The following is a 20,782-nucleotide window of genomic DNA, read 5'->3' as shown; positions in this document are numbered from 1 at the left end:
TACTGTGTTTGGCATATCGAATACTCTCGGTAGCTTGCTATCGAGCGATAGCACAGCGGTAGGGCGTTCGCCTTACAAGCGGCCAACATGGCCGACCAGAGTTCGATTCCTCCGCCCCTCTCGGAGAGCCCGGCAAGCTACCGAGAGTATTCGATATGTCAGACACAGTAACAACTAACATTAAGAAGTAGAATTAAGATGTTAATTAAGTTATTGGACTAAAGAGAGGAGAAACACCCCTAGGTGGTATTTCTGATCTTGAGCCTGATGGGTGATCTGAAAGGGCTTTTGATATGTTGATTTTGCTACCCCTCCCCCCAAACTGGGGCAGTTGGTGAAAGTCTAGAGAGAGAGAGACCAGGGCAGCAAGATGGAACATGGAAAGACCAGCAAGGGGGACAGAGGGAGAAGCATGTAGGGGAAGAATGCAGAAGCAGGCACATGGAGAGACGAGAGACATGGTGCGAGAGGGAGCTCGGAGAGACGAGCGGGAGAGACAGGAGGAGATGGGAATGAGAGGCAGTGTGAGACTGGAATGGGGAGCTTAGAGATAATGGAACAAGCGCGTGAGGAGAATGGAATAAACAGCAACTGATCATCAACCAGCCTGGCCCTCCTTCTTCCTTCTTTTGCCCACTGCCTGGGCCATCCCGGGTCTGGGAGCTGCCCAAGTCCACCAAACGTGGGCGGCCGTGGAGATCTCCCTAGCAGCCTGGAGACTACACAGAGAGAAAGAGAGAGAAGAAAAGTGCCTGCCATGGGTGCATGTGTGATGGGAGGAAAACTGGGGACCCTGGTGCTGGGAAATGTACACTGATGGGAGGATGGGTGTTGGAACCCTTTATGACTGAAACCCAGACCACTTTGTAAGGGTCTATCTCACAGTAATTCAATTCTTAAAAAATCTTTAAAAAAAAATAGTAGAGTCTAAGGCCTATTACAAGTTCTATTTTAGAAGGAAGTGCACAAAAAACAGCATCGTGGCTGGAGCCATAGCACAGTGGGTAAGGCATTTATTTGCCTTGCATACGGCCAACCAGGGTTCGATTCCCAGCATCCCATTTGGTCCCCCAAGCACCGCCAGGAGTTATTCCTGAGTTCAGAGCCAGAAGTAACCCTTGAGCATCGCCAGGTGTGACCCAAAAAGCAAAAAAAAAAAAGAAACAAAAACAGACAAAAAACAAAAAAATAGCATCATCCAGAAATCCAGATGCAATAATGAACTCAGTTTCCCCCACCCTATTTATCTAAAACTCTCCTGCTTTTCAAGAAATAGACAAGATAGACATTTCAGTCCTTGAAACAACAACAGAAAGGTGGATTTGAAACATTGTTCCTGCCTCCTTGCATTCCAGACTAGAGTAAAGCCTTTCCCTTTTTGCAAAAACTGGGGTGACACCACTTCACTTTCAGGTAGTTGCATGGCAGGCACATTTTAGGTCGAAAATTACAAACAAGCAGGATATTTACTATGAAAATAGCCATGAAAGAAGTTTCTCTGCTTTAGAAAGAATGCTTCAAAATATTCAGAGAAACATTTGCATCTCATTGCAAAAGAAGAAATAGAAGTCGTCAATAAACATGAGAAAGAACTTCAATCTCACTAAATTTTGAATTTCAAATAAACATAGTTTTAAGAAGTTAAGGATTTAAGTGATAGTAATGCCAATTTCTTCCACTTATATCACACACACATCGAGAATAGATATAAATATAGATATAGGTATATGGGTAGATAATTTGCAGTGCTGTGGATTACCTTATAGGACTTTATAGATGTAAGACAAGTACTGCTCTCCTGCTGAGCTTAATTTCTGGTGCAATAATTTCTCTCTTTCTTTCATTTTGTTTGTTTCTTTGTTTGGGGTCTATATCCAGTGGTGTTCAGGGCTTACTTGCATGGCTCTATGCTCAAGGATCAGTCCTGGTGGGGCTTGAGGAACCGTATGTGATGCTGGGGATTGAGCTGGTTGGTGACTTGCAAAATAAGCGCCATACCGGCTATATTATTGATAATGCCAAACAATTTCTTTCTTAAGGATGATAAGAATTGGTAAGGCTGGCTGACAGAGGCTGAGAAAACTCCCAGGTCTCTAAGCTATTACCTCTTTTTTTCTAACCCTGATGACTGGAACAAAAACTCCATTTATAGGGACAGGAGAGACTGTACAGGAGATAGAGTGACCTGGGTTCTATCCCAGGCACTCTTGAGCACTCCCAGGAATGAACCCTGAGCTTAGAGTCAGGAGTAAACCCTGAGCACAGCTGCTGTGGCCTAAAAGCAAAAGAAACAGACGAAAATAGATATCCTTAAGCTAACTGACAATAGCCTGGCCTGTTGCTGCTCTCTGTGATTGAGCAGTCATTGATGGACAGCTTGGGCAACACAAAACTAATCCGAATAAAACTAAGATGAATCATGAACAATGTAAAAGCTCATCTAAAATTCAATTGCATAAGTACTATAGAGTTTGTTGGATTAAGAACTCCTTGAAAACACAGTTATAAAGCCCAGAAGATGCATAGAGTCTTAGAATGACTTCCTAGCAAGTGTATGGACAGGAGCTCAGTTCCCACACGGCCTGAGCACAATCCCGGCAGCAATGCTGTCTGAGCCTGCCAGATCCACTGTCTGTGATCCCTGGCACTGCCAGCCGTTTACAGACAGAGTACAGCCAGGTGTGTATAAGCACCACAAAAAGGGGTTGAAACCCTCAGCAAGCACTACAAGCTTCCACAGGCAGGAAGAACATGTGTGTGAGCACCACGGGATTCCCAATGAGCACCACAACTACAATTTATGTGAAGGAGGAGGAAACCTTGGGAGAATAGTGGAGGAATCTTGGCATTCTGATGGTGGGCATAATTTTTTTAAAATTTTTATTAGTGAGACACCATGAGGTACAGTTGTAGACTTACAAATTTTTGTGCTTGGATTGTTTCAATTATACAATGATCAAATACCCATCCCTCCACCAGTGCCCATTTCCCATTATCACAGATCCCAGTATCCCTCCCACCCCCCATTTCCCCCATCCCACCCTGCCTCTGTGGCAGGGCATTCCCCTCTGTTCTCTCTCTCCTTTTGGGTGTTGTAGTTTGCAAAAGAGGCATTGAGTGGCCTTTCAGCATGCTTCTCCCATCCTGGGAGGATCCTCCCAACTGGTGGGCACAATTTAACAACAGTGCAAGTAAGGGAAAAAACCTGAAATATTGGTACTACCATAAAAATAACAGTACATAAAAATTTTTCAAAAATAAAAACTATATTTATTGAAATTATTTTGCTCGAGCGGGCCCAGTAACGTCTCCATTGGAGACTTTGTTGTTACTGTGTTTGGCATATCGAATACATCACAGGGAGCTTGCCAGGTTCTGGCATGCGGGTGAGATACTCTCGGTAGCTTGCCGGGCTCTCGGAGAGGGGCGGAGGAATCAAACTCGGGTCGGCCATGTTGGCTGCGTGCAAGGCAAATGCCCTAAATAGCCAGGGAAGATCAATCTTTCTTGACTTTGCCTTATGTTAGTATGACCAGACCCCACAATGACAAGAAGCAGCAGAAGAGCTCCCGATGCCAATGTGGATAAATGATAAGAGATATCACAAGTATAACATCAATGATATAAATAGATAATATAACAGAAATGGAAAATAGAGAGAAATAATACTAACACAAACTGTCACCAATTATTTCAAAATACTTAATTGCTTTGAATATTGAAAGATGTCATATTTATGTTTTTTAGAAAGTTTATTTAACTGGACCAGTGTGTAATCACCAGGCCTGCGTTCGGTGGTCTGAGGCCACTCTCCCACCGAGGACAGCTGATGCCATGGACAAATGAAGGAGAAAACAAGGGCCAGACTGGTTGGTGGTCAGTTGCCTTTTATTTCTTTCTCCCTATGCGCCTGTTCCAATATCAATAAACTCCCCATTCTAGTCTCACACTGCCCCTCATTCCTGTCTCCTCCTGTACCCCATGCTAGTCTCTCCCTGCTCCCGCTCGCCCTGGTCTCTCTCTAGCCTCTCCCCAACTCCCAGCGTTAGGGGTACCCATCAAGTAGCACAATCAACATATCAAAAGTCCTTCCTGATCACCCATCAGGCTCAAGATCAGAAATACCACCTAGGGATGTTTCTCCTCTCCTTAGTCCAATAACTTAACTAACATCTTAATTCTATTTCTTAATATTAGGCCAGATTAATCTTTCCTAACCCTAGAAGGATCCTACCTAGTTGTATTGTTTTGATCATGACAGAATTTGTCCATGACCATGCTCTTAAGTATTATGGCACTTTGGCCTGGCCCATTTCAATGCCAGGGTAGCTCACTGCTTGCCCTGGGTCCATCCAGTTTCTCTTCAGGACCCTGCTTTTGGGGTGCTAGGAAGTAAAGGCAACTGAAGCTTAAGACAAGAGAACAGATGCCCAGGAGTGAATATCATTCAGAGTCAATTAACTCCCAAGTTACAAAAGAAAATTATTAACTGTCTTCCTGTGTCTATACAAAAAGGACATTGCTCTGAATTAACTATACAAAGGACTTAAGGAGAAGAGAAAAACAATATTTACAAATTAACAGAGTCTGATTAGGAAATAAAGGTAATTGACCAGTTGGGGAAGCAGGGCACAAAGAAAGAGGTTACAGATAAACACAGAGGAATGGGAGCACTGTGATGGGAGCAACCCAATAAATCTAAGCTCCCTATGGCAAGGCAGAAAGGACAAACTAATATTATCCCACCAGACCAATAGGCCGGACCATAAGCTTTGAACACAGAAGGCCAGACTTGGATCCGTGTGTTGAAGACAGAGTGATCCTCCCAATATACATTTCCTGTTTATGTATAATGGGAAAAACATTGTCTGGAACCTAAGCATGCTGGAAGAAGCAAAGGCCTTTGAGACACAGGACCCAATCCTGAAAAACCATTGAGATGCAGAATTCCAGGCCCAGACTTGGCCACATGGCCGGACACCCTGCAATGAGAGGCTCACCCTCTGGAACAAAGGCTAAGACTATCAAAAGAAGAACCTCAACATCTCCAAGCTCACTGGTTTGGCAGTACCCTAGCAATAGACTTCTGGGGGCGGTTTGGTAAAACTGTATTTAAAGTAACCTGGCTGAAGGAAAGGCGCACATTTGCTCCATCTCTTTCTTACCCTACTGACTATTCATTATTGTTACTCTTTTTGTTTGTTTGTGTTTTGTTTAGTTTTGTGGTCAGATGCTTAGGAGTTATTCTGGCTCTTTACTCAGAAATGGTTCCTGGCAGTGCTTGAGGGACCATATGGGATGCCACGGAAGTAACCCTGTCACCCTGCCCTGTGCAAAGTGAGCACCTTACCTGCTGTACTTTTCCCCGGGGCCCTTAGAAGTTTACATACTTAACAGGTTTTGAGTTCCTGCTACATGCTTGGGAATGTGCTGCATGCTAATAGATGGTTCCTCGTCTTCAAAAGTTTTATTTCATGGTGCTGAGATTGGAGAGGTTCTCCCTGTGCAGAGGATGGGGTTAGAGGATCACCAAACTAAAAGCTTCATTAAACATCATTTGCTTTATGTTTTCCAGGCGCTGATGATATGATGGAAGGTAGTGAAATAAGGGCTTATGTGCTTGTGTTCATTGTCTTAATTTTTTCCCCTCCATTTTAACTTGTAGTTCAGTAAAAGTCAACAACTATACAAAGATCTTGAGGATCATCCATAGTTTGTAATTGTCAGGAATTTCCTGAGACTCTGATGTTGGCAATGATGCATATCTAGAAAACCATTAGCCATAAAGAATACACTGCAGAGAACAATGAAGTCTAAGGAGGCTGTGTCCTGATCGGGTTACAGACTGTATCCGTTCATTTAACCCCCTTTTTTGGGGGGGGGGCGGGGGGAGTGAAGTGGTATAGGGGCCAGACTCCGTTCAGTGCTCTAGGGCTACTCCCAATTCAGTGGGGTCATTCCGTGATGCTGGTGATAGCCACGTGGTGAGAGTTTAGCTGAGGACCAGTCTCCCATACAAAGCAAAGAAGCCCACCAGTATCTCTCTCGGGACCCAGGATACTGTACTTTTATTTTTGTCTGGGGCCACACCCATCGGTGCTTAGGGCTTACTCCTGGCTCTACACACAGAGATCACTCTTTTTTTTTTATGTAGGAGTACTGCTATTTATTCAGTCACTGATCAGTTGATTGAATTGTGCATGAACTCCACCTTACTCTTTTTTTTCATTTTTTTATAATTTTATTTATTGGATCACCGTGAGAGCAATTACAAAGCTTTCAGGTCTAAGTCTTGGTCATACAATGAAACACCCGTATCTTCACCAGTGCCCATTCTCCACCCCCAACAACCCCAGTATACCCCCATCCCACACCCTCCCCCCAGAGATCATCACTCTTGGCAGGGCTTGACGGATAAAATGTGTTGTCTCCGGGGATCGAACCCAGGTTAGCAAGGCAACCGTCTTACTCGCAGTACCATGACTCTGGCCCTCCAATGAGGGGAATGGGAGGAAAACAACATAGATGTGTGACCCTGAAGGGTGCGAGGCAGGTGCACCCCAAGCGCAGCGCTCAGGGAGGATGCCAGCGGCCCACTTATGCCGGGAGCCCTGGACAGGTAGTCCCATTTCGTTACAGAGACACATGGGTTCCTTTACACGCACCATTCGAAAGACTATAAATTCTTCTCGTACTGTGCAACGATCTAATAAAACACTGGGGCGTTACGTAGGCAGTAAATCTGTGGCGCCCTCTCCAAATAATAACGTTTAAAACCTCGTCCAAGTAAGGATAACTGGAAAGCTCGGCGCTAGGGTTAACACATCCACCTTCCGACTTGAGGGGGAGGGGGGGACCCGCACAAGGCCGAAAAGGGCGGGAAACGGAGCATTAAAGAAAGAAAGAGCGGGCTGGGGAAGGGGAGGAAGCGGCTCCAGAAGCCAATGAATGAGAACGAGGCCGCCGCACGTACTTCAGTCGCCCAACCACGCAGGCGCAGGCCGAGCGATCTCGCGGGAAAGGACCGTTGCCGGGCCCGCGTAGCGGGGGGAGGGTCGGCGGCGGGAGTGAAGTCTCGCGAGAAGAGGCGGTTGCCTTAGCGGAGCCCTCCGGCTGTGTGTGTCTCAGGATCCGCCGCCGGAGCCGCGGACGGTTTGCCGAGCCCGTTAGTGCCCTTGCCGAGAGTCACGCCGGCGTCATGTCCCGCTACCTGCGTCCCCCCAACACGTCCCTGTTCGTCAGAAATGTGGCCGACGACACCAGGTGTGCACGGGGGGCGTGGGATTCTCCCGGCCTAGGCCGGAGGCCTCGGGCGCCCGGAGAGGACCCGGCTGGCGGCGGCGGCGCGCCGACGCGCCGCTCGGGCCCGAGGGATGGGAAGGGGCGAAGATGGCGGGACCCACGCCGGCCCCGGGGCCTGCGACTAGGCCGCGCCGCCGACCCCGCCGCCCGTGGGGGAGCGAGGGCGGCGCCCCGGGCCCGCGAGGGCCGCGACGGAACGCGCGAGCCGCGTGGCCGGGCTTTCGGGGCTTGCCCCGCGCCCCCCGCCCCGCTCTCCGGGGCCCCCTGTCTCGAAGCTCATTCTTCGCTGCGAGCCCCGCCGCCGCGGTCCCGAACCCCCTCCCCGTCGACGGGAAGTCTCTGTTCTTTGGGGTGCACGCCCCCTCGGCCGGTAAAATTGGGGGGCGGGGGTGCAAAACTGGGAAGGAAATAACGGGATCCGGGAAGGGGGCGTGTGGGGGGCAAAGCCGTAGTGAACCTTTTTGTTCTTGTGTTTGATCCGCGGTGTTTCGGGTTGGGGGTGGTCTTGGTTTATTTATTGATTTGTTTGTTTTTAAGACGGAGATGTTTGAAGGAAAGGAGTGTTGAGATTTGGGAAATCAAATGCTTAGAACCGTCCGGAAGAGTTCCTCCCTTTTCACCAAATTCTGGGCACCTAAGGAGGCTTTAGGGAAGAAGTTACCGTTAAGACGTGAAAAGCTGATTTGGGTTCTTCCAGACCATGCCTTTGTTCTCCCCCAATTCCTTTCATTGCTTCGCGTTCCCTCTGATTTTTTTTTTTTTTTGGAGCGATCTTACCACAGAACGAGGCTTTTGTGTTTCACAGATAATTGCTGTGAGCCCTCCTCCCTCGAAAGGAAACGTTTTGGTAGCCTTGTGTGCTTTACTTTTTCTGTCCTGTCCTTAAAGTGTGCAATTGCGATTGTGGTTTTGAAGGAAAAAAGATACCTTCAAAATTTATATTCAGCTGGATTTGTATATTGCGCCTGCTCTAGATAGCCGCTTTTGTGTCCTAACTCACCTTAAAACCGGATAAAAATTAGTGGGATTTGCTCGAAGTATTCAGGTTTGACACACTGTTAGAAGCCATTAGCAATACTTAAATACAATCTCACGTTCAGATACCTTTTAAGGAAAATGATGTGCGTTGAAACAAATGGTGATCGAATTTCCTTAAAAGTTTTATTTTCTTTTATGCCCAAGAGTAATGCATCTTACTGCACACTGCATTTTTTCAAATTTTTCATCTTAGTCTTCCTTTTTTAAAAATATTATCTGTTTTGTTTGTGTGTGTTTTTAAAATTGGCTCTTAATGGTGAGATTTATTTAGAAAGCTGGTTTTTGAGGGTATGGGGACTAACACAATCCCTTTGCATTATTGAGCTTTTCAGTAAAACAACTATTGTGGTGTGATAGGCCCCTTTAAGGGAATGAACATATAAATCTGGAATCTCTTTTTTTTGTGATGTTTTAGGTCTGAAGATTTACGGCGGGAATTTGGTCGTTATGGGCCTATAGTTGATGTGTATGTTCCACTTGATTTCTACACTCGTCGTCCCAGAGGATTTGCTTATGTTCAATATCCTTTCTCCAGATGACTGATTAGTGAGGGGTGTTGAAGTTTGAAATTCAAGTTTGTGTAAGAGGTAACATATAAAAAGTAGTTTTTTTTTCTTTTTGTCCTACTAAATGTCTTCAAATTTTGGAAAATTAATTCTGATTCACATTGCTCTGTTAAAGTTAATCCAAAAATAGTAAAATTTATAAATTCCCATTCTTGCTGCTGAACCTCAAATCAGTGATTATAATTTGTGATTTGAATTTGAATGCACTGGTTGCTACCACCTTTAATGTAAGTCAAATTAAAGATGAGTGTGTTCTTGTGCTTAGCAATTAAAGTTTGGTATTATTTGTTAATTTGAATCACTTGATCAAAAACAAATTGTATAACAATGAGGTAAACTTCTTTAATATTGTCCCCTAATTTGCTGTCCTCTGTTGTTACCTCAGAGAATGTAAAGCTGTACAGTTATGGCGACCCCAAAGAGAAAGCATGAAAGAACCTTTAGAGTAGAGTTCAACACTTAAGGCAAGTAGACAAGCCAAAGACCTCTTTAAGGATCAGGCTTGAAGAGAAGGGAGAGTTTGGGAAAAGAAAAAATAAAGAAAAGCTGGAAGAAGGACAAGCCTAATGGGAGACAAAGCCTCGCTTTATCTACAAAAGGGGGAAAAGGTTGTTTTTCAAAGTTAAAGATAAAGCCATCTGTCATATTTGGCCAAGCATCTCATGACAAGTCCTTCTGACAAGCACTTAAAGAGTTAAAGGTCAAGATGAAGTTGAATGATGGCCAAGATTAAAGGAGTCATACCTGATGTATCCTACAGAATAACTATTTTCTTTTTTTTTTCCTCCTTTTAAAAAAATTTGTTTTGTAAGCAGTTATTTTCAAAATTATCCTAGTTTGGTCTAGTGACAAAACCTATAACTTGGTTTATGTGGGCCTTTGATGTTGTGATTGTGGTTTTGTGTAAATGCACTCTCTTAGCTTGGCGAGTTAAAGTATACCAGGATGTACCATTAAGTTTACATAGCATATTTATATTTTGGACCAGGTAGACATTCTGTAGAGTAGTAGACAGTGCTCTTAGGGGTGGCAAGAAGTTCTGGGGCCCACCTGAATCCTTAGAGCCAGACTCTAAACCAGGAGAGAAAGATGCATGCCCTTATACTTAGAAACGATTACAATAGTTTTTGTAGGGGCAGTCAGTTTTGTAGTATAAAACACAACACTTCTTTTATCATTAGAGTTCATTGTGGCTGCTTGGAGCACACTTATACTCTTTTTTTTTTTTTTTTTTGACTTATGAAGCCTGCTGGGCTGGCATTGCTTTAGCGCGTGTGTGATCACCTGGTCCTGAACGGATTGCAGGGGGCTTACACCTGGTATGAGCGCCTAAATATGCGCTACCATTCCCAGAATCTTTCAGATAACATTACTCACTGACAAAAGGTTTGGGCTATAGATTTTAGGCTAGGAAAAATTCTCAATATTTGTGCTGGTGAATCCCTTAACTTGATGGTATCATGAGGAAAGACCAAAAGCTGGTAGTCCTACAGGGCCAGTAACCAAGAACATTTGTGGGGGAAAGATAGTAAAACCTTGTTAAAAAGAGGGCGTAAGACCTGTATCGTTTATTTTTTTGTTTGGGTGGGGAGGGAGTGGTGTTTGTTTTGTTTGGGGGCAACACTAGGTGATGCTCACGGCTTACTCTTGTTGCTGCCTAGGGCTTACTCCTGGCGGGGTTTGGAGGACCATATGGGTTACCGGGGATTGAACCCAGGTCAGCTATGTGGAAGGCAAGTGCCTTACCCACTGTACTATCTTCTCCAATCCCTTTGTTTTTGTCTTTTAAAGAAGTGATGCATTTTCACCTGCAGTGTTGACCTGATTTTGTCTGGCAGGGTTGGAGGGAGAGCCCAATACTCTAAATGAGCAGGAGTCTGTTCAAGTGTGTGATACTTTATTCAGAAAGCACTTGTTATCCGTAGGAATTTGAAGGGAGTGTGTGTGTGTGTGTGTGTGTGTGTGTGTTTGTGTGTGTTTGTGTTTCCCCATTTATATGGAACTCGGTGCAGTCATTGGTCTTAAGTATCAAGAGGGCCAGAGCAATAGTACAGTGGTAAGGCACTTGCCTGGCACACAGACAACCTGGGTTCAATCCCCAGCCCCCTATATGGTCACTTGAGCTCTGCCAAGATTGATTCCTGAGTGTTACTGGGTGTGGCCTGCCCCCCAAAAAAGTATCAAGACTTTGCTTGCCAGGGAGGTAAGTCAGAGGGCTAGAGAACATACTTTGCATGCTGGAACCCCATGTTCTCATGTTCAATCCATGGCACTGTGTGGTTCCCTCACACATCCAAGTTGTCACCCACCACCACCCAAACCATAAAAATTAGATTCTGTCTCTTGGAATCATAAAATAGGATACCATTTGAGTGAACTTTTTTTTTTTTCTTTTTGCTTTTTGCGTCACACCTGGCAATGCACAGGGGTTACTCCTGGCTCTGCACTCAGGAGTTACTCCTGGCGGTGCTCAGGGGACCATATGGGATGCTGGGAATCGAACCCTGGTCGGCTGCATGCAAGGCAAACGCCCTACCCGCTGTGCTATCTCTCCAGCCCCGAACTTTTAATTTAGAGCCTAATTGCATTAATTTTTGAGGTGTTCAGTATAGTAAACTGCTTGTCAACTTTTCCCTTTATGTGTTGAAAGTCCTGTGGTTTCGACTTGAAAACCTCCCCTTTGTTAATCATAACCACAGAGAGGGTGGCCTTCATTCTGCTCTTTAGACCTGCTCAAGCGCTTTGTGTGCTGGGGGCCTGTCCTCAATCCCTGGCATTGCATATGGTCCCCTTGCAGGGTATGATGTTCCCCCTCTCCCCCCCCGAAAGAAAAAACCCTATATCCTTTTCAGTTTTTATAAATGACTGTAGCACTGTCCTCCCGTTGTTCATCGATTTGCTCTAGCGGGCCCAGTAATGTCTCCATCATGAGACTTGTTTATAAATGACAAGTTGGAATTTTTTTTTTTCAGGACATATTAAAAATCCACACCCAGGTCTATCTACCTTCCCGGTGCTTTCTATATCAGGTGTTACTGTGCATTCTGTGCTTGACTTCTGGTAGAGTGATCATTTTAGAAAACAACTAAATTAGGACAAAATAGCTTTGTAAGGGTTGGGCTGCATTAGAGAATTAACCTTGCCGATGTGGGGCCCTGCATTCACTTCCCTGTATCACCAAAACTTTTTTATCTATACATGACTAACGTAACTGTAGTCAGAATGGGAGAATAAGACTACTTAGCTTCTGAGATAAAAACAGGTACCAGTGATTCCTGTTTAAGACTAATCTATGGACTTAAATTCCTAAATTGAAAACAAATTTCAAACCCACTTTTCAAGAAGGTTTATGTTTAGTATAATAAATATTCCAGTCTCAGTATCTTTAGAAATGGCTCAATACTTAACAGCATGCTTTTATAGCTTGTGCATGGATTTAATGTGCTTTGGTATAGTGCTGTCTTGAGTGTTGCTCAATTGTCTTAATATCTACAAGTGGTAAGTGTACCAGTCTTCCCTGTGCTATATAAGGAAGGCGACTACATGAAGTAATGGTGCTAAGTAGTCTTTACAGACAGCAGAAATTAAGAGGTTAATTTAAGTTTCATCTCATAAGGTAAGGTATGTTTTGCTTGCTTACACAAGAACTATTGGGTATTTACTATTCATTTGGAACAAAAATACAAAAACATTTTTACGTAAAGCAACTAAGTTAAAATTCAGGAAAAGTAATTTTAATGGGACTGCTTAGTAGTTCAGTTATTACCAATCTTAAATAGTTTCTCTGTATACCTTAGAAAAATCACAAGCGCTTAATTATGGTGATGTGTTTAGTTAGCTGAATCAGCCAACAACTCGGTAGGGTCTGGTGGCCTTTTTTTAGAATAATATAAAAATTGTGAATTGACTTACCAGCTGAACTTTCATTCGTTATCAAAGTTTGCAAAACTTGCCAAGCCCCTTAACATTTAGCACATTTGAGGATGTTCGTGATGCTGAAGATGCTTTACATAACTTGGACAGAAAATGGATATGTGGACGTCAAATTGAAATACAGTTTGCACAGGGAGATAGGAAAAGTAAGTACCCTTGTTCCTAAAATGTATAATGCTTTACTTTAGATAGTGTTTTGAGATTTCTTCTTGGAAGTATTTGTGCATATGTCCAAAACCCAAAAGGACAATTTTTTAAAAGTTCAGTATCTTACATACTTCCGTACTATTTTCCAGTTGATTGAGAAATTTGGGACTAGGTATAGGTAGTATATGGGGCTTGGGTGGCCTGAAAAAGTTTGGACAATTGAGAGTAGAGGGAGTATAGATTTGGATGATTTTTGTGGGTGCATGATTATAGAAATAAAGAACTAGCCAGCCTGAAAAGCCATGTAGATTAAAAGTGAGTATTTCTTTTCGTACTTAGTGTTTTGTTTTTACATTGTTAGATGGCATGTATAGCTGCATTCAAATTAGGCAGAAATGTAAACTTTCAGATCCACGAGACCTGGTTTTGACTTGGAATTCAACCTGTTAACTTATGGCAAGGTACTAAAAAGAGTTTAAAATAGAGGAACACCTGTGTAGACAGGAGTTGGGTGATGGATTCTGACACATCCATATACACTCTGCTCCATAGTATTAAGAATTTAGGACTGTTCCATGGAACAGGTTTCTGAGACATTCAGTAAGTGTTCTATTCAGTTCTCTTTTATGATCTCTTAGAATTATGTGAGTATATTTCTGTAGATTGACAATATGTCACTAATATGATTCTTTATATATCACTAATTGTAAATTTAATGGAAACCATATTGATTTTAGATTAGTATGTTTCAGAGAGCATTCATTTATTTTTATAAAAAAAAAACTGATTTGCAAAGTTGTTCATCATACAGTTTCTAGCATTTAGTGTTCGACACCACCAGTGGGACCTTTGTTCACTGATATCCCCAGTTTCCCTCCCAATCCCAAACTGCCCCCTTAGGCACAAGACAAATTTATATTATGCCAATTTTAAGAAATGGCAAATAGAATGATCAGAAAATAAATCAGTAAGCCAACTTGTGATTAGTATATAATTTTAACCCATGTAAATAAGAAAATTAATACAATAGAATACAATAGAATGCCTATCCTCATTTACATATATACATTTTCAACTCTGGAATCTAAAGTAGATTACATTAAATTTCATTTTATACTTGGGTTGTTATGGGAGTATTCGCATTTTAATTTAAAATTTAAAATACTTTTATGTTGTGGTCTGGAGCAGTAGCACAGCAGGTAGGGCTTTTGCCTTGCACATGGCTGAGCTGGGTTTGATTCCTCTGCCCCTCTTGGAGAGCCTGGCAAGCTACCCGTGACATTTCGATACGCCAAAAACAGTAACAAGTCTCACAATGGAGAGCTTACTGGTGCCCGCTCGAGCAAATCCATGAGCAACGGGAGGACAGTGCTACAGTGCTTTATGTTGTATTTTCCGAGTATCAAAGTGGTTGGCATCTTTTCAGCTGTAGCACTGGCTTCCTGTTCATCGATTTCCTCCAGCGGGCACTAATAACGTCTCACAACAAATTGTGAGTCTTGTCATTACTGTTTTGGCATGCCGAATACGTCACAGGTAGCCAGGCTTTGCCGTGCGGGCGAGATACTCTCAGTAGCTTGCCAGGCTCTCCGAGAGCAGGAGAAGAATCGAACCGGGTCGGTCTGTGTGCAAGGCCCTACCCACTGTGCTATCACTCTAGCCCATCTTTTCAACACTATATGTAAATGGTGAGAGGTCTAAAAAAAATTAGTTCCATTAAGTTGGGGGAATTTGGAGACTACATTTTTAGTGCTGAGCAAAACCACAGCATGGTGGAGGGGAAGAGATAAGTCTTCTTGAAAACAAATACCTCCTAAATATTTACATTCTTGATACAGGTTGGAGGTAAAAGGGAAGAAAGGGCACGCAAATCCTTAAAATTTCACAACTACAAATATTGTGAACTTTATAAAATTAAAAAAATTTTTTTAAAATATTTTGCAACTTTAATGTTAAGTTTTAAAGTATTTCTCTTATATTTTCTTAGCACCGAATCAGATGAAAGCCAAGGAAGGGAGAAATGTGTACGGCTCTTCACGCTATGATGATTATGACAGATACAGGCGTTCTCGAAGCCGAAGTTATGAAAGAAGGAGATCCAGAAGTCGGTCCTTTGATTACAACTATAGAAGATCTTATAGTCCTAGAAAGTAAGTGTGATGTGTAGCACACCGATATCTCAAAAAAGATTTGTTCAACATTATTTTTTACTTTTTTGTATATTTTTAAAATGCACGCATTTGTGCTTCATTTAGATAAACTATTTTAGTGCTTTGTTTAAAATTTTGTGGTTCACTTTTTAAATTAGAAACTTTAAAAGCCTATAAATAGACATTTGTCACTGTTTGCTTTTTCTGATATACTTTTTAGCAGTAGACCGACGGGAAGACCGCGACGTAGCAGAAGCCATTCCGACAATGATAGGTAAATAACTTTGTTTTGAAAAAGACTTATATGTATTTTTGAATTTCAGAGTGAACTTTTACTCTAAAAATAACAAATTTGGTTAATATAGAATCTAATTTTTACTCTAATTGTATCTCTCCTCTGTTTTAAAAGATTCAAACACCGAAATCGATCTTTTTCAAGATCTAAATCCAATTCAAGATCACGGTCCAAGTCCCAGCCCAAGAAAGAAATGAAGGCTAAATCACGTTCTAGGTCTGCATCTCATACCAAAACTAGAGGCACCTCTAAAACAGATTCCAAAACACATTTTAAGTCTGGCTCAAGATATGAGAAGGAATCAAGGAAAAAAGAACCACCTAGATCCAAATCTCAGTCAAGATCACAGTCTAGGTCTAGGTCAAAATCTAGATCAAGGTCTTGGACTAGTCCTAAGTCCAGTGGCCACTGATAGTATAAACCATGATATTTTTAGGCATGTATCATTCATTTACTCAGTTTGGTTTACTTAAATTATCAGGAATACAATGTTGCAATGATGCTTAAAAAAAAAACAAAAAAAAAATCTTGTCAGTTTTCCCTGTACCAGGCAATGGTTATAATTAAAATGATACACTGTTGAGAAGCCACTCTTAAGAGTCCAGTTTGTTTAATGTTATGGGCAGCTACCAATTTGTGGTGTCTCTGTATATTTTTGTAAAGATTCTCCATTTTTATGCTTGAAGTATTGGTGAAAAGATGTTGGTTGACCATAATTTGCAACATTGTCTTATTAAAAATAAACTTTCATATCCATATTTGGTAGAACTGTTAACCTAGAAATGTAGCTTGCTAAATAATAAGATAGAATGATACAAAAGTGAAGTTGTAGCCAGAGTACAACACTGACGATCAGACACATTTAGGTTCAGGGTGGACCTTTTGTCTAGACGTCTTAGACCCATGATAATAGTTTATGACACAGTGCGGAATAGTTTTTGTTGTTGATGTTAACCCCACTGTCTTGGGGAGTGATGCCAACTGGGATAAGTAGCATTTTCAGGGAAATTTGAGTTTTGACTGAAACGTAGAGCCTTCACTTTTTCTTTTGTTTATTCCCCCCCCCCCCCCCGTTCTGTGTTTTATGGTATCTGAAGATTTGGAACTTAAAAAACATCAGAAAAACTCACTTTGGAAATTGAGCAGTTCAATGATGGCAGAAATAATTTTGGGAAATAATGCTCTTCTATAGTTACTTTAAACATTAAGGAGCATTTTTGACATTTAATATTTGTTTAGTTTTCTTACAGCTATTAAAGTCAGTTGGTTCAAAGTAGGTTGTATTTTTGTGTGTGCATGGTGTGGAAGAACTGCATTTTGATGCTTAAAGCACTTGGTGTGTGCGTTTGTATCAAAATTTGCCTACCTCTTTATGAAAAAGGCTTGTTCTTGACACCTTTTATTTCATCTGAGGCAAGTTGAAAGACCACTCCCATTCTAGATGATCCTGTGGTGCCATGAAATTTTAAATAATTTTGAACGCAGTTTTTGATCAATACATTATGGCAGTCCCTAAATAGAAATGAGAAGATAATACCCTTAACCATTTATAATTTTCCAGCATTTCTCTGAGAGATTGTTTTAGGGACAGTAGAAGTGACTTGGTATGTCCAGTCTCATTTCAGAATAAAAGCTAGCATCTTTAATTTTTTTTAGATTGCTTGCTTGCAAATATAAGAAGAAATATTGTGGGGAAATGACTCCTTTTAGAGGATTACCTTTTTTTTTTAATTTTGGTTTTCGTAATCTAGGCCTTGCCTGTAAAGAACAAAAGATGGTTTTTAAATACTGTTTGTGGAATGTGTTTAAAGGATTGATTCTAGAACCTTTGTATATTTGATAGTATTTCTAACTTTCATTTCTTTACTGTTTGCAGTTAATGTTCATGTTCTGCTATGCAATCATTTATATGCACGTTTCTTTAATTTTTTTAGATTTTCCTGGATGTATAGTTTAAACAGCAAAAAGTCTATTTAAAACTGTAGCAGTAGTTTGCAGTTCTAGCAAAAAGGAAAGTTGTGGGGTTAAACTTTGTATTTTCTTTCTTATAGAAGCTTCTAAAAAGGTATTTTTATATGTTCTTTTTAACAAATATTGTGTACAACCTTTAAAAACATCAATGTTTGGATCAAAACAAGACCCAGCTTATTTTCTGCTTGCTGTAAATTAAGCAAACATGCTATAATAAAAACAAAATGAAGGAAATAATGATTAACTGGAATTATTATAGTTTTGAATATGATTCTAAAAAATAATTGCAACAATCCTTTGTAGATTTAGCAATATTTTTAATCAGTGTTGCATTAGGCACAACTAACTACGGAAATAATAAAAATTGTCAGAAGGATGCATCTTAAATAGCACTTAAAATACCTTATAATGTCAAGACTGTTTCGTGAATACTTATTCAACCCTCTGGGTTAAGTAACAATAGGTAATTGATAGTATTACAATATGTATTAAAGTGAAATTTGGGTCAGCCAATTGTTAAGTTTTTATTTTCATTATTGGATGGACCAATATATCTGCTCTTTCCTGTCCTAAACAAAATATTTTGGGCCTTATGTTTATGGCACTATTTAAAATACTTTTGCCGTGAATGTTGGTGAGCAGTTATACTAATACTAAGAAATAACCACTTTGGGGAACTGGTCTAGTTGTTTCGTGGTATCTAGCTACTATATAATAACAATTACAGCTGATAATTATTGAGTATTTATAATGTGCCAGACACTGTTCTAAAGCTTTATGTGTTAATGAATTTTCTTTTCACAAAACCCTATGAGATACTTTTATCTTCCCCATATCACAGACAAAGAAACTAAGACACTAAGAGAAGGCTATAGAGCATGGTTGGTCCTTAAATGATTTTTTTTAATGTGTAATTTGAGAAACGTGTTGAAGATAATCCATTGAGATTGTTTTTAGTCTGTTTAGAAATAGCAGACCTGATGTTTTCTTCGTTTTATACTTTGTGCCTCTTATTTGGAGATTCAGTTACTTTGAGATGGTTTTTATATTTTATTTGAAGTGACATAGCTTCAAAGGGGTTGTTTTAAGTTTAACCCATGTAAATTCCTATTGATACTTGTTGAGGATGATTACACCATGCTTTGATTTCAAGTTATACAGTTGAGTTCCATCATCATTGAGTATCTACTGTGTGTCTGGCACTGTGCTCAATATTAGTGTAGATAATATCAAGACTGAGTGAGGGCTGACACTTTGTCTCTATTTTTTACTTAAGATCTCTCTGCATTTTTTTTTAAGCCAAGTAAGCAAGAAGAAAAATGACAGATAATGCTTCAGTGAGAAAGGAAAGGTGCTACATAGAGTATGAGCTGTTAAGTTACAACCCAGGGGAAAAGACCTGGGAACTATTGTACTATTCTCTTGAAAATTTGGCCCAGTAAGCTGCTACATCCAGTTCAACTAACAAAATCCTGTATACCACAGAGAAGAATAAAGAAAATCAAACTGACAAACATCCTTCTTTTATTTAAGACCAAACTGCAGCTGGAATACCCAGTACAGTTCTGCTTACTACACTTCAAGAAAGATCTGAGAAAGCGGAAAAAGAACCAAAGAAGGGCAGTTCAAGCGACCAAAGGGTGGGTGGAAGGTGCTGCAGTATGAATACTGTGCGAATATTTTGACTCTGGTCTGAAAAGATAAAAGAATGTTATCGAAACTACATGGAATAATTGAAGTCCCTTCAAGTTTGAAAGTAAGCATTTTAGGACAAGTAAAAGGAAATTCAGCTTTGTACTTGTGGAAACTAATCCCTAAATCTGAATAGGTTTATACTGATTCATGGGTATCAAGTCCATTATTCATAATTGGAAACTAGGATGTCTGAATACAAAGGAAGACAGCCATAGTCTGTTACGGTGCCTCTATTGGTCTGTCTCAAACTAAATTGGGTGAGAAAAGGTATGGTCCAATATAAATTTTTTTCTTGATATTCCTTTATACCAGTTGCATTTTCTCCATTGGCAAATCTTGCCTTTGTTTATTCCAGTGCCAGTGTTTTCTGTTTAATGGTTTGCTTTGTTGGCATCTGAGTTTACTTATATGCCACAAGCGGTTTACATATTTCTTAAACTAAACTTTCCCAAGTAAATTCAACTTGACATTCAGCTAAGAGGGTTTGTCGGTCCATCTCTTCTCACCACTTTTACTAGTCAGTATATTCAGCTAACATTTACTGAGCCCTGAACTGGGCAAAATTGAACTGAGTAATTGGGAATAAAAAGAGATAAAATAAAATTTTTCAGTGAATGTCTACTGAGCACAGTCTAGTGAACCATTACACTATGGCCTCATTGTTTTATTTGAGGTGTATTATTTGTAACTATTTTACACCATTTATATCATAATGTAAATTATAAAACCCAGTATACTATCAAAGTAATCTTGTGGTTATCTACCATTTAAAAATATCCAGTATTTGTTTGCATCCCATTAATACAGATAATGAAAAAATGATTTGTTTTAATCTGTAATAGATTGGTTTATTGTGCAGTGACTGTAATATACTAGAATTATATTAAGTTGTTAACTCTGCCTCCTCAAACACATTAGGAATTAATCCCCAAAATTAAAATTTAACTTTGCGTTAGATATAAAGGAGACTCTGGGTGCTATAATTAGATTATTTGAGGCAGACAGCTGTTATCCCAACTGATTTAGCGTGTTCTGTAATTGAGAAAATGTTCACCAAATTATACTTCTAGTGATTTACATGTACATTTTATAGGGGACATGTTCTGTGTATAGTGAATAAATACTTTTCATAGTATCACAAAATGTTTTGATTCCTTAGTTCCTTATTAGGATATGAAGCTTGTTTCTTGATTCCATCATTCACATACTTGATTTTTGTCATTTCTGCCAATACTTAAAACTTTTACCTGTAAAGTTCCGAAAATTACAGTGTCAGCAGTAGAGCATTTGCCCTGCATGTGTGAGGCCTTGGGTTTGATCCCTAGCACCACAAAAATAAATAAATAAATAAATGGAAGTGTTTTAAGACTTTAATTTATAAAGATTTTGAAAATAGAGCAGACTGCATATTACTAAGGGAGATAAGAAGGGGGGGGTAGTTGCACCTGTTTTGATGAGAATTCTCAAGCCAGCCCAGAATCACATCAAATGAGGATTTGTAGAGTCAGTAGTTTTTCACTATATTGTTACTGTTGGCTTTTTTTTTTATGTTTGTTGGGAAACTTTGAAATCTAGAGTTCACTTAAAAAGGTTTAATCAATTTAATTGCAAGAGGCATTTTGACTAATTTCTGAATAAGGTTAATTGGTACGTCACCAATTTTTGTGAACCAAACTCGTCTGTCC

The 20,782-nt window shown here is 40.5% G+C and overlaps 1 protein-coding gene across 7 annotated transcripts; it reads left to right on the top strand.

The window, feature by feature from the left end:
• Positions 1-7,054: 7,054 nt before the first annotated feature.
• Positions 7,055-20,454, top strand: SRSF10 (serine and arginine rich splicing factor 10). Of its 7 annotated transcripts, none has more exons than XM_056122688.1 (6): positions 7,055-7,263; positions 8,756-8,862; positions 12,884-12,985; positions 14,974-15,136; positions 15,360-15,410; positions 18,936-20,454. In XM_056122688.1, exons 1-6 carry the CDS (start codon positions 7,199-7,201, stop codon positions 18,994-18,996), a joined length of 549 nt encoding a protein of 182 aa, XP_055978663.1. In that variant the 5' UTR covers positions 7,055-7,198; the 3' UTR covers positions 18,997-20,454. The 7 variants fall into 7 exon arrangements, with proteins under 7 accessions (XP_055978663.1, XP_055978666.1, XP_055978662.1 ...); XM_056122691.1 differs by having other exon boundaries at positions 18,702-20,454; XM_056122687.1 differs by having other exon boundaries at positions 15,357-15,410.
• The last annotated feature ends 328 nt before the right edge of the window (positions 20,455-20,782 follow it).

The sequence above is a fragment of the Sorex fumeus genome, unplaced genomic scaffold (assembly GCF_029834395.1).
Source record: "Sorex fumeus unplaced genomic scaffold, SorFum_2.1 ptg000047l, whole genome shotgun sequence".
Taxonomy (NCBI): domain Eukaryota; kingdom Metazoa; phylum Chordata; class Mammalia; order Eulipotyphla; family Soricidae; genus Sorex; species Sorex fumeus.
Note: the sequence above shows the minus strand (reverse complement) of the source record. Positions and strands in the feature narration are given on the sequence as shown.